General features: G+C 23.6%; 5 protein-coding genes across 5 annotated transcripts; 2 read left to right on the forward strand and 3 right to left on the reverse strand.

The window, feature by feature from the left end:
* Positions 1-582: 582 nt before the first annotated feature.
* Positions 583-2258, forward strand: PVVCY_1302770 (conserved Plasmodium protein, unknown function; the record flags this gene model as incomplete). The annotated part of the gene is made up of 2 exons (XM_037634741.1): positions 583-1682; positions 1811-2258. The coding sequence occupies 2 exons, from the start codon at positions 583-585 to the stop codon at positions 2256-2258; spliced, it is 1548 nt and encodes a 515-aa protein (XP_037490794.1).
* A 1168-nt stretch (positions 2259-3426) lies between these two features.
* PVVCY_1302780 (cytochrome c1 precursor, putative) lies at positions 3427-4883 on the reverse strand (the record flags this gene model as incomplete). Its single annotated transcript, XM_008623952.1, has 2 exons — positions 3427-4536; positions 4809-4883. 2 exons carry the CDS (start codon positions 4881-4883, stop codon positions 3427-3429), a joined length of 1185 nt encoding a protein of 394 aa, XP_008622174.1.
* A 3283-nt stretch (positions 4884-8166) lies between these two features.
* PVVCY_1302790 (glyceraldehyde-3-phosphate dehydrogenase, putative) lies at positions 8167-9432 on the forward strand (the record flags this gene model as incomplete). The annotated part of the gene is made up of 2 exons (XM_008623953.1): positions 8167-8250; positions 8503-9432. The coding sequence occupies 2 exons, from the start codon at positions 8167-8169 to the stop codon at positions 9430-9432; spliced, it is 1014 nt and encodes a 337-aa protein (XP_008622175.1).
* Positions 9433-10111: 679 nt separating this feature from the next.
* Positions 10112-12424, reverse strand: PVVCY_1302800 (conserved Plasmodium protein, unknown function; the record flags this gene model as incomplete). The annotated part of the gene is made up of 1 exon (XM_008623954.1): positions 10112-12424. The coding sequence occupies one exon, from the start codon at positions 12422-12424 to the stop codon at positions 10112-10114; it is 2313 nt and encodes a 770-aa protein (XP_008622176.1).
* A 1367-nt stretch (positions 12425-13791) lies between these two features.
* Positions 13792-14742, reverse strand: PVVCY_1302810 (conserved Plasmodium protein, unknown function; the record flags this gene model as incomplete). Its single annotated transcript, XM_008623955.1, has 1 exon — positions 13792-14742. One exon carries the CDS (start codon positions 14740-14742, stop codon positions 13792-13794), a length of 951 nt encoding a protein of 316 aa, XP_008622177.1.
* Between the last annotated feature and the right edge of the window lie 470 nt (positions 14743-15212).

Here is a 15212-nt window from a genome sequence, read left to right on the forward strand (position 1 = left end):
AAAGGGTTAAATCATATTTCTTAGTAAAGCCTATGCTTATTTCAGGAACATAAAGGGTATTTGCACATATTATCTCATATATATTATCTTAATTTCGCATTAAGGGAAAAAAGTATTTTGAATAAATATGTAAAAATTATTAGAATATTATGAACATAATCCATTATTTATGAAGAAAAAATTTTTTAAAATATTTTTTTTAAAATGAAAAAAAAGTAGACAAAACTATATGTAAGATATTAGGGGATCGACCATAAAGTTATAAATAGCTTTTTTATTTTGTCCATTGCATAAAAGAGAACAATATAAATAATAATAGAATAAAACTTACATTCAGGGGTAAAAAAGGAAATATATATTGGGCATACAAAAATAAATAAATATATATATGCGTATTATATACACACGTCTTTATATACATAATATATACACCTGTGGGAAGGAGATAGACAGGAGGAATACTATGATATATGAAACACCATAAATAAGGGGATTTGGGATTTCCAATTATCATCACATGAGCCTTTTCCCTTTTGTTTTTTCAGTTTTTTTATTAATTAATTTTTTTAATTTTTATGCAGAATGTGTATTTTTTGTAATCATGAAAAAAAGGGAGGATTTGAAAATACTGCGATAGGAACATGGGCTAAGGGTATTAGTTTAATATTTTGCTCTTCAATGTTTTTATTACACTTTATTAATGATAACGAGCTAAAATTATTAAATAAAACGCTACCGGTAGGAGAACATAAAATGATTTACTACTTAAGCATATATAATTTGATCGGGGCAGCGGCACTTTTGTTATTTTCATTATTGGGTCATTTTATTTATAAACCCCTTTTAAGGCCAATATATTTAAGTTCATTTGTCGTATCATTATTTTTAATATCATCAGGAGTATATACAACATCAATAAGCAAAAACATTTCTTTAAAAATTATCGGAGTGATGGATGCATTAAAATACCATCCAGATTATATGTTACTAAATAAAATAAATCAATTAAATAGTGATCAAAATGATAAAGTAATACAAGGGGATGATGAAGTGGATATAGATATTGAAGATCAATCAGACGATTTTAAAGACATAAGTTTTTTTGATGCAAATAAACTTTTAGAAATGATCAAAGATAGACAATCATTTCTTGAAACTAAAAAGGAAAAATTGCTAAAAAGATTAACCAGAGATGATTTAATGAAAATGTTTAATGAAATAAAAGTAACCAATAATAATGAACATAAAATTATGATAGAAAACAAAATATTAGAATTATATGAACAAATTAAAAATGTTGAGAGAAACTTTAATATATATGATAACTTCTATAAATTTATAGAAAATAATTCTCCCCTTTTCATAACAAATTCTGAAAAAATAAAAATCTTTGCGCAAAAATTTCAAAGTATTTATAATTATTATAATAAGTCTATTTTTAATATTTCAAAGTATGAGTTAGTAAAACATGATAATGAAATTATTAAAGTATATTTAGATTCGATAGAAACAATTAAGAAAGTAAGAGAAAAAAATCAGAATGCAAAGTTATTTGAATATATAGATGACCTTAAAAAAAGAAACATACTTATTCTCTCTTCCGCATTATTACTGATGTCTTTTATGTACATCCATAAAGGCGCAACATTAACTTCAACAAGCTCTATGTCAATAACTTTAATGTAAGACAATTTTCATTTTTTTTTTGATTCTTTTTGTATTTAATTAATGAATTACATAAGTTTATATAAATGTATAATCATATGGATATATATCCATTTTCACATATTTTATTTTTTTACCTTCTTAGATACGCCCCCTCTATGTCCTACCTAATTACACTTGCTTGTATTTTCGTTTGTAGCGGTGTTTTTTTCTTTTCTATTGTTGGATTGATATTATATATTTTTAGTTTTATATTAATATTTTTTTTAATATTTTCCCAATGTTTTTGTGAAAAGATATTCAAGTTTTTTATGGGATTAATATTTTTATTTTTATTTATTTTTTGTTTTTTAATTGGATATATCTTAATAGAAGATTTTAATGAAGGCTCAAAAGTATTTAATGAATACAAAAAAAATGAATTCAATGATTTTTTTTGGGTATTATTAAGCAAAGGATCATATGAGCGTTTTAAAAGTTTTATTTTATTTTCAAATGGACAAATGTTTTTAGTATGTATTGCTTTATGCGCCTTTATGACGATATATTCCCTTTACAGCGTATTCTACACTTTCCGTTCTATTTATTCTTAATAAGATATCAGATCATTTTTAATTTTTCCAAAGAAACATACACACACACACACATATTTGTATACATACATCCATTCATTTCTATATGCTTCAATATATATGTTAACACCCAAATAGAATCAACTAAGAGACAATGGTGTTGTTCCACAATTAACGATATCTCATTTTTTTTCTCAACTTTTTTTATTATTGTTACTTTTTCATTTGCTACGTTTTTCGTTATTTTTTTTTTCTAAATATATTTTCTATTTACGATTTTTTATTGTATTAATTCAATAACACTTTTATTTTTTTTGACGTATTAAATTTATAGATATTTATTAATATGGAATGCTTATATATCACATTCTTTACATTTGTCACCATCTATTTTAATGTGCAACATTAAATATGTTTTCGGAAACAACAATAAAAGAAAAAAATCTAATTCATTATATCGTTAAAAATGAATAATTTTCATTTTGAAGCGTTATTGTTGAATGTGTATTTTATTTTTTTAGTAAAAAAATAAAATGGAAAATTAAAAAAAAATAAAATAAGAGATATAAAATAGTATGAAATACCAAAGTAGGATAAGTAAATAATATCGGTGGAGATAAAAAAAACTAACAAAACATTATGTCTTATACATTGGTATAAAATATATACACTATATATATTTAATGTACATTAAAATTGAAGAAAAATATAAAGGTATATATTGTTTTACTTAAAAATAAAAGAAAAATATAAACTATTTTTTTCGTTTTTTTTTTGTAATTCATTTGAAAAGATTTTGCTAATCTGCATTGCAAAATAGTGAAAGAATTTCATTTAATATAATTGCATTGGAAAAAAATAGGGGCTCGTGCTTTTTTGTAATCTTATACGTTAAGCAGTGTATTAAATACAATTAACTCTGCATTCGTATTAAAATATTAGTGATTATGTACATTTAAAGATGTATGCTCCTCCATATATACATAGTTTCGCATATGTAAATGGAGAGCACGAATTGCATGCAAATTTATGCTTTCTTCATTATAGTTTAATGGTATAAAGAGCCTCATATATATTACTCATATGTATATATAATAGCCCTACGAATACACCAATTTAGAGATATGTAACATGAAATTAAAAAAAAATTGTAATTATCTTGAGTTTGTTTATACTAAACATATAAATCTTATAAATATTTAATTTTTCCAAAATCAATTCTTCTAGTTGCATAAACAGTCCAGAAAAATCTTTGCCAAACAGTCATTAATACCATTGCAACAAAAGCCCCACTTACTAATTTAAGACCAGTTAATTTTCTCTCATCATGAGTTGGTTCAGCTGCCCATGTTAAAAAATTTACAACATCTTTTGCCATTTGAGAAACATTACAAGGAGTCCCATCTTCATATTCAATCATGTCATCTTGAAGAGGAGGGGGCATAGATATTGATCCTCCGGGGAAATAAGTATTATAATATAAACCTTGTCTTAATACGACACCTTCGGGTGGGTCACGATAACAAGTCAATAAAGAAAATATATAATCTGGACCATTATGTCTTGCTGTTGTTATAACAGATAAATCTGGTGGTGATGCACCTCCATTTGCATATCTTGCAGCTTCTTCATTTGGATATGGTTTTGGAAAAGAATCTGTTAAAATACCAGGTCTTGTAAACATTTCACCTTTATCATCTGGCCCATCTTCTATATCATATGATGCTGCAATTTGTTTTACTCTTTTTTCTGGATATACTTCATTAACTAAACTACGGAATTGTAGTTGTTCCATTGAATGGCATGTAGCACATATTTGTCTATATACTTCAAACCCTCGTCGTACACTTGGTATATCATGTGAATGAAACATGGACTTAAACCAAAATGGATAATGTGGTGTGTGTGGTGGCTCATAATCCATACACCAAGCAACGGGCCTTGATTGCATATTGTTATGCACTATTGAAAAACCCAAAGCAAATAATAAATAATATTTTAAATTTAAATATTTATATTTTTTTCTTTCTTCACTTTCTTCTTCAGTATATGGCTGTAAATGATTTTTTAATCTATCTTGGCTTTTTTTATCTGGTAAAAAAAAATCACATCCTTCTTCTAATGTCCCTCTACATATTTGTCTCTTATAATCGGTGTGACTATTTCTGTAGTTGTCATTTGGCTTAAATCTATCCAATATATAATAATTCAGATTTTTTATTCTGTTATTTTTTTTTTGGGCTTTGTATATATTCTTCTCAAATTCATTGTTCCATGATTTTATTAAATGTAATCGAAGCTAAAAATAAAAAAAAAAAATTAATCGGTGTGTATTTATTCTGGTACGTACAAAGAAAATATACGCCACTGGAGTGTCAAGATATTATAAGCGATTAAGAGGCTGGCAAATTCACACATTTGCATGTTTAAGCTTAGCTAGTTATTTTTCTATTTGTGCATACACACTAGAGCTATATATATTTGTGCATATGCATAATAATATGCATGTTGCTAATTTTACACATGAATATTTTCATGATAACTAAGCAAATGACGCATAATTTTTCATACCCGGTATGGAAGCTTTAACCATAATTTATCTTTATATCCTGGAAACAAGTTATTTAATGCTCCCCCCCCAGCCATATTTTATGGAGCCTTTTTTCCTTTTATTATTGTTATTATAAAAAAAATGTGAAAAAAGTTATATATTCAAATAAACATAAGTACAATTAATGTAATCATTTGAAAACTCAACAAACTATAAATAAAATCAATTTACATTATGGACATATTTACTTAAATATAAATGATATATTTGTTACTCATATATATAATGCTATATTTATTTTTTCCTTTTATATTCCTCTTAACACAGTACTATTTTATTTTGGTTTTCAAATAACATTAGTATTCCCATACAATTTATTACAATTTATTTTTCTTTATGCAATTTTGGAAAAATATTATGTGCATATTATATATATAATATGCATGATATAATAATAATAGTTATTATACCATATAATGTAAATAAAAATTGGTTTTCTACATATTTTTTAAGTATTTTTAATATAATTCAAATTAATATGTGAAAAAGAAAAAAATGTATGAATGTAATTAATATAAAATGTGAAAAAATAAAAATTAATATTTTTCTGTGTAATTAACTCTTATACACTTTTTACATTAGGAACAAAAAAATATAGTGGGGATACAGTTACTTTTTAATTTTTACCATTTTATTATTTATTTTTCCCTTATTTTTTCTTTTTTGTGTAAATTAAAAAATAAAATAGGGTTGGTTAATTTTTATGTTATTGTTTTTCAAATTTAGTAACTATGTTTTTTTTATATTTCATTTGTTTATAAAGGATGATAAGATACACATCGAATATTTTTCACAATTATATGTTTATTATTAGTACAAATAAATATATACAATAGGTAAAATTGCGGTGTACTTGCATAAGTAATAAAAGTATGAAATCCTAAAATGGTTGTGCATATTTAACGCAAAACGCGCTCAACTTAGTGCGTGTGTTAAAAATATTACACATAAAATTATTGAAGGGTACTTATTAACAAAAAATGGGGTATATTCATATATACATTGTATATGTAAGTTAAGGTCACACTTTTAACTCATACACATATGCATAGCATATATACCATGTTATAGTCTAATTTTAAATATTAAAAAAAAAACAATGTCAACATTATAGTCTATTAAGCATAAATTATTTTATAAATTTTCGAGTGCGCATGTCTGAACATATTTGTTTATAAAAAATATGTTATTTCCTATATAATTTTGTTCGTTATTATTCTATCTTTTTAGCGTAATGCATGTTATTGAAAAATCGAACAAAGTCTTACTTAAACACTATACTAAAATTATATTTGCGAAATCCTTCTTTTAAATATATTTTAATTATATAAAAGAAGTGTATGTTATTTTATTTGTGACCAGCTTTTTTAATTATAATAAATATTTAATAATGGTATAAACTGAGTTAAGGGAAATGGACAATAGTAAGTGAAATACATTGATAATAGTACAACACACACATTTTATATATATAAATATATACCTATTTAGTTTCTATTTCTTCAAAAACAATATATAATTTGGATAATAAAATTGTATTTCCATTTTATATATAAATTATCATATTTTTATATTCGAGAAGTTATTATATTAGTATATCACGCTAATCAAAAATAACATACTTATTTCCCATGCCTCATTTATGTACTTAAAAGATAAAAAATGTGAATATAATCTTACATAGCCGAGTTTTTTATTATAAAATTCGGAATATTTAAATGTATTATATTCTATTATATAAATTAAAAGTAAAAAGAAACTATAATTAATAAATATTAATATATGGAGAATACATAAAGCATATATATTAACTGAAAATGGCAGCCTTTAATTATTTTAATAACCCCCAAAGATACTTTGTTCCTATTATTTTATATGTAAAATAATGAAATAGTTAAAACACCTATTACATATATATATGTGTATGCTATAATTAATGGTTATGGAAAGAGAACAATATAGAAGTATATTATTCAAAACCCCAAAAAAGTAAAAAAAATAAAATTTTAATATAATTTAATTTATGATATAAAATATGCTTCTCAAAGAAAATTTTAAATTCCTTTCAACGAATAAATAATATGTTTACAAATATGGATTATATGCACATCGTATAATGCTACTACAATACTTATGAGAATAACCTATTTTTTATAGCTCTAGTAAACTTGTAAAAATATAAACATAAAGTATTGCTTTTAAAATTGCTTAAATAGATATATTTAAATTAATTTTTATATACTATACAATATAAAGCCTTAAGTTTTTTCGTATATACAAAAATTGCCAATTTTAAATGCTATAATATATATGCAAAAAGGAAAGTATATTATCCGAAAATGAAGTAACAAAACAAATAAGTAGCATGAATAATATATAATAGTAATTTAATAAAAGGTATAAGATATTATAATAAATAGCAAGAATGCTGCATATATAATGCATATTAAAGCAGCATTATAAAAATAACCACCGAAGCCCCTAATGTAAATATAAGCACCTTAAATCATACATATAAATATATAGTTATTACACCACCTTTCCTTTTAGTATTAAAAGATAATTAACGATATATTAATTTATATATAGTTTTTTATTAAAAACATATATTTTATAAAATGTCGTACCTCTCTAATAAGCAAAAAAAAATTATATATTATGTATGATAATAGGAAGCGATTTGGTTTACCTACTTATTTTATTTCTGAAAAAAACAAACTAATACTGCTTTTAAACTACCATGTAGCGATATTATAACGCATAAATATTACTATTTATAATGGCAATTATTAATATAACGTGCGCACATATGCAAAACCAAGTCATTATGCAAGTGTGGTGGTATAGATAACCACAATAGGAATATTACTAGTATTATTTCAAAATGCTATATGCATTTTATATTTGCAATAAATTATGCATATCCAATATTACGCAATCATAGGTGTACGTTATTTAATGTATATGCTCCCCTATAATAATACTATTAATTAATTATTTTTTTTATCACTTATTGCAAGTTTCCCTACATATCATCTCGTAAACCATATATTGCCAAAATTTATATTTTTTTAAATAACGTCAATATTTCTATAAAAATATTATAAAAATAATTTAATTTTTAAATACCTTAAATAAAAAAAATATATTCTCAATTAATTCTTAACCTTTTATATTAAACATTTTCCACGTTTTAAAAAACAAAAACTCTCTAATTAATTTAATTAAACAATTTTATAATTAAAATTAATTAAAACTTTTATAATATTAAACTTGTTTATCTTAAACAAAATATTATATTTTTAAAAAAACACAAAAATGGCAGTAACAAAAGTCGGAATTAATGGATTTGGCCGTATCGGTCGTTTAGTATTCAGATCTGCTCAAGAAAGGAGTGACATCGTAAGTTTATAGAACTATATTAAATATAAATTTATATGTTTTGTAAATTATAAGTATATTTGTTTATGTATGGGATATATGCATTCATATAATATATTAACGTATTAAATAATATGGTCATTACATTATAGTGTGTTTAAAAAATAATATATGTACCACTTTTTTTTGAATTTTTTATTATTTTTTATATATAAAATAAGTTTCTGAGTAATAATGTTTTATCATGTTTATATTCCCTTTTTTATTATATAGGAAGTCGTTGCTATCAATGACCCATTTATGGATATCCACCACTTAATCTACTTATTAAAGCATGATTCAGTTCATGGAAAATTCCCATGTGAAGTAACTCCAACTGAAGGTGGTATAATGGTTGGAAACAAAAAAGTCGTTGTTTATAACGAAAGAGACCCAGCTCAAATTCCATGGGGAAAACACTCCATTGATGTTGTATGTGAATCAACTGGTGTATTTTTAACCAAGGAATTATCCAGTGCTCACATTAAGGGAGGTGCCAAAAAAGTTATCATGTCAGCACCACCAAAAGACGACACCCCAATTTATGTCATGGGTATTAACCACGAGAAATATAACAATTCTCAAACAATCGTTTCCAATGCCTCATGTACTACCAACTGTTTAGCACCAATTGCTAAGGTAATTCATGAAAACTTTGGAATCGTTGAAGGTTTAATGACCACTGTTCATGCCTCAACAGCCAACCAATTAGTTGTTGATGGGCCATCAAAGGGAGGTAAGGACTGGAGAGCAGGTAGATCAGCTTTATTAAACATTATCCCAGCTTCAACTGGTGCAGCCAAAGCTGTAGGAAAAGTTTTACCAGAATTAAACGGAAAATTAACTGGTGTTGCCTTTAGAGTTCCAATTGGTACCGTCTCTGTTGTTGATTTAGTATGCAGATTAGAAAAACCAGCCAAATATGAAGATGTTGCTAAAAAAATTAAAGAAGCATCTGAGGGACCACTTAAGGGAATCTTAGGTTATACCGAAGAAGAAGTTGTATCTCAAGATTTCGTCCATGATAGCAGATCATCTATCTTTGACTTAAAAGCTGGTCTTGCCTTAAATGATAACTTTTTCAAAATTGTCTCATGGTATGACAATGAATGGGGATATTCAAACCGTCTTTTAGATTTGGCTATCCACATCACCAAAAATTAAGTTGCTCTTTAACCTATCCTCCTGAGAATTACATTTTCTGAAATTATTAAGAATAATTCAATTGTATTGATATCCATATTAAAAATAAGGTCATTTGCATATATGATATGTATATGAAATATTCGAGACCTTCGGAAGTTGTAACAGAAAAAATACTATGCATTTCATAACACACTCCTATGAATACCATTTAAAATTAATAGTAAAAATATATTTTGTTATTTACATTGTGCAACATCCATTACATGTGTGCGTATAACTTAATTACTATATATTATGAATTAAAAATGTTTGCTTTTTATATGTATGCATACTTCTTAAGATATGTGATAATTGTAATAATGCATGCACCTGCTATGAACTAAACAATAACTCTAACTAAGCTATGAATTAAATAATAAAACATCATCGTAAATGTTTTTTGCCGTTGATATGGCAAAGATGAATTTTATGGCAATCAGTTTAGTATTGCATGTTATTTAAACAAATATAAAGGAAGTTTACTAGAAAAAATTCGAAAAAAATATAATTAATTAAAAAAAGTAACATTAAAACAGTTAAAGGATACGTATAAAATTGTAACGTTTCACGGAATGCACTAAATAAACATGTATATCATATGAATGATCAAATAAAAACAAAATATGATCATTCATTTTTATGTAGGCCCCTTGTTTCGTTATGAAATGAACAGTATATTTTCTATTAAATTCAAAAAAGAAAATTTAAAATATTTTGGATGGGTTTCTGATGTTGCAATAAATTTCATTCTATTGGATCCGTTTATGTAAGAAGTTATATAATAAATTAGAAGATTATAAATATTTTTATAAACATCGTCATTTTGGTCGTCTTCAAAATATTTATAATTGTTATTTTTTTCAATAAACAAATCTATATTATCGAATATAATTACCGAGGGTTGATTTTTTAAGGCTCTCAAGAAAATGCTTTTTATGTATTTGCTATTTTCACCTATTGTCTTGTTAATTAAAAGATGGTTTTCAAATTGAATTATAGATACATTTTGATATTCATAAAAAATATGTTTTTTTTCTCCATGAAATGCATTTTTGATTCGTGTACTATATTTAAAAATAATGTCAGGATTAATTGAGCTATCCCACTTCATTGTGTTAGTATTCGAATCTTCAGTATATATTTTTTTTATTGTTGTACCAACTCCATTCTCTTTATTTTCACAACTTAAATTATCATCCAATTCGGTATCATATTCAAGCATATCATGAAAAGGTATATCTTTATAATCCGAACAAATTATTTTAGTAATAAAATTTAATAAAGTTGTTTTTCCTGCACCACTATGCCCATATATTAAAAATGTATTAGGAATTCTGAATCTGCTAAAATAAAATTTTATATAACTATTTTCTTCGATCTTATAAATATTATAAGTATCATTTTGATATTTTTGTTTCACCATAAAATGTTTTCTAATGTGAGATAATTCTTTTTTTCGTGAGAAATTATAGATTTTCTCATCTATCGCTTTTTTAAGATTTCCTACTGACTTATAGCGATGGTTTGATTTAATATTCTGTAAGCCATCCTTATTATTATCAATTTGATTATTATCACTGGTCCATTTTTCTTTATATTTATTTCTAGTCGTATCATGTGCATACGCATTACTACTTCCGCATATGATGGTAGGTCTTTGATTAATCTTGTATTTTTCTTGATTGTTTTTTAATCTATCTAATTTTCTGGAATAATGTTTTGTAATTTTTGTGTGTCTTTTCAAAAGAGTATCAATGTATTCATTTATGTAAAATGAAGTATAAAACATTTTGCAAATGTAATTAAGAACATTATTATGGTCGCTATTAGTAGATATAAAAATGTTATATTTTCTTTTCTTTTTTTTTCGTAAAAAGTATTTGTATTTTTTAAGATATTTAAAATTACTTATATTCATTAAAAAGTTTAAAACATTAAAATGGTTGGATAAAGAACCATATATATTATTGTCTCTTTTATTAGTTTTGTTTTCCCTTTTTGGTATCACGTCCAATCTGTTTCTTTTATCATCACTCCTTTGTGTAATTAAGTTATTATTATAAAAATTATAGTAATATTTAAAAATATATTTAAACATGTCTATATTAGAATAATAATGACTATTTATAAAATCTAATTTATTAGAAATAATATTATATATATCATCTATAAATAATTTGTTTTTCATATAAAGGGAATGAATCTCCTTATTCATATGTATATAATATAAAATATGTATATTGACAAATTCATAGATATTTATTTTATAATCGTATAAATTAGTTATAGACGAATTGAATTGGTCTTTAGTCCCTTGAAAACTAATCAGCTTAACACAATATTTTTTATTCATTTTTTTAATTATATTTTTCATATAAAAAAGTAAATTATATATTTGTATATTAGCATTGTATATTATATTATGCATTCTTCTTTTGTTCGAAATATCATTATTTGATTCACTTTCTGATGTATTCTCAGATATATTATTTGTTTCATTTGATTCATTTCCATTTTTTAAACTATTTTTAAAAAAAAAAAATCCGTCTTTTCCTCCTCCTTTTAATGATAGAGCCCAATGGTCAATATATGGTAAAACAAAAACCGATTTTGTAATTTTTTTGTCCTTTATATATTTTATAAAATCTAAAAAAATATCTTTAATATATTTTATTACATGCTTACAATTATATAAACTTATTATGTCAACAATGCATAAGGGAATATCCAATGTGCCTTTTATGTAATTTATAATATCATCATATCCCTCATATGAATTATTATGACAAAATTCTATTGATATAAAAAGGTTTCTTTTGCTATTTAACAATTTCATCAGTTTCAATATACTATTTTTATTGTAATTTATAATGGGCCATTTTCTGGGACCTATATTGCCCACTTCATCATCAACCATCTCGTCGTTTTCATCGGCACTTACCCTATCAGTATTATACTCATTAGTCCTCATATTATTGCAATATATTTATATTGAAATTATCGCAGATATGTGATAGAATCGATATATTTCCCAAATCAATTAAATATACGAATTTATATAGATAGAGCCATACTTACATAATTAGCATCATTTATTACAATTTCAAAAATATAAAATTTGATAAAATTCATAAAAGTAATAATTGCTATATGATTTGTGTTTATATTGATAATAATAAGAATTAAAATTTTTACAAAAAATGTAGAAAGGTCTCACTTTGAAATTAACAAAAATAGTTTGATAAATGTTATATGTTTCACAAAAATCACAGCTAATATATCCCTTAAAATATAATAAATATAAATAATATTAAAACTGGAAATGTATAATCCCACAAAATTAATAGTATCTGCTAATATGGTAATATTAAATAGGTGGAATAATAAAAATTGGTAATTCTTTGTAATATTTGTAGGTATGTAAAAAATATAAACCCCACACAAACTAAATATAGCTATTATATATATTTATTACAACATTTAAAATTAGAATAGCATATTCTGTGAACAAATATAAATTTAAAATTATTAAATATATTAAATATTATTAAAGTTTTTACCGAAGTAATATATTAATTTAGTTTTAGGCTAAAAAGTTGTTTATTTAAAAATAATGAGGATTTGAAAAAAACATATTTTTTCAACACTTAACAAAAAAATTTTAACTATGCTTATAATTTTATAAAAAATATTTAACGATAAAAAAATAATATATATGCATATAAATTAAAAAGCAATAAATTAAGATAACTTTCATAATGATATAAAACCATTTATAAACTATACAATATAAATATATATTTAACACAATGCATATAATATATAATACTTATATACTTTCCAAGAATTATTAACAATATTATACTGTATATTATGCATCCATAACGAATACCTATTTATAATTGTATTCATAATAACAGACTGATACAAAAGTAAATTCTTACAAACAAAATCAACTTAGTGAGAAATAAAATATTCGTCTAATATCCAGTTGTAGCTATAAATTTATACTTAGCAATTCTGAATAATAGATATCCAAATTAAATTATATACGACAAAAACAGGAAATTTTAATGAAATGCTCTTGCTTTTTTATTTCATTGAGATAATAATATTATATCCCTTTATTTTATCCTTTTTTGTACATATATATATTTTATTGTTATCATTGTCGGACTTATCTATTTCTTCACTTTATTACTACACAAACAATATAACTAACAAAAATATTCATTTAATTTTAAAATTATTTATTATTCTGTACTTCAAATGTATATACTATGCTTTGTTGGCACTTTTGATAATACTTGATATAGTATTTCTCAAAATATGTATAATCTATGATTCTCGGTTTTCTGCTTTTTCTTTTTCTTTATTATTCCAAAGTACTTCAATTTTTGTATTTATAATATCAAATAATTCGATATCCTTTTGATTTTTTAGGATATATTCTTTTGCTGAAAATATAGAAATATTTTTGAATGCACTAATAATATTATACATATGATTTTGAAAACTTGATATATGAATAATTTCTTTATCATGATAATGTTCTTTTAATTTCTGAAAAACATAATTATATTTTTCATTATCTGTTATAAATAATCTTAATACATAATTAACAATAGAATAATTATAAACATTCATATTAAATACTGGTACCATACAATAAATAATTTTTAGCATTAAGTTATTTGCAGTTTTAAATATTGGGAAATCTCCAGGTTCAAAAAATTGTTCGTATTCTTCTATAAAATTCATAATTTCATGTAGTTCATTGACAGGCGTAATTGTTTTTTCAAAACAAAAACCTGAATGAGCTAAGGAAACAAAAACATCGATCTCTATTTGCCTTATATTATATTCATTTATTATGTTATTTAAATTATGCAATTGTAATATTTCTTTGAAGCATGTTGTTTGGTTTATTTGCTGCATTCTTGAGGCAACTGTTAAACAGCATATTCCCATAATCTTTAGTATATATTTTTCTAAATTTTTTTTAAGCAATTTATAAATAATCACATGCAAGTACTTGCTATTACATAAAAGTACTTTTAAAGCATCACATGCAATATATGCCAATTCTTCAGAATTGGTAGAAAATAATTTTTCTGAAGTAGCAAAAAGCCATGTTTTTATATTTACATAATCATTATAACCGCAGTTTACGGTTTCTAAAGCGTTATAAAATGTATCTTTTAGGTTGCAATCTTCTAAAAAATTTTCATGTAATTTTATCTTCCTAGTATTTGTTATTATCTCTCTCATACTAACGACCTTTTCCATTTTCTCCACATTTATTTAGGCATATACTTTAAAACAAAGAAATTAAAACTTAAAACAGTATTCAGCGTATTTACATATACGTATTACCAGATTTATATATGATTCGATGTATTGTTAATTAATGTATATATATATATGCATATATATATTTTCGTACTAAGAGTATTATATATAAATATAAACGAGCATGAAATTCGAATCAAAAAAAAAAATAAGCTTGCTTTAATGAAACAAGTTATAATATAAAAAAATTTATCAATAATTTTTCTTAATTTTATATTTCTTTTTATTTAAAAACCAATGTTCATACAGTTAAGGTATGTACACTTACACGTACTTATAGATATATAAATAATAATACAATTTTTATAAAAATAAATGCATTAAAGCAAAATAAATGTTTTATAGCATTATCCATAAATATATTATGTATATACAATACTTGTAAATTAACTTATAAAATTAATTAA

Source organism: Plasmodium vinckei, assembly GCF_900681995.1.
Source record: "Plasmodium vinckei vinckei genome assembly, chromosome: PVVCY_13".
In the NCBI taxonomy this organism is placed as follows: domain Eukaryota; phylum Apicomplexa; class Aconoidasida; order Haemosporida; family Plasmodiidae; genus Plasmodium; species Plasmodium vinckei.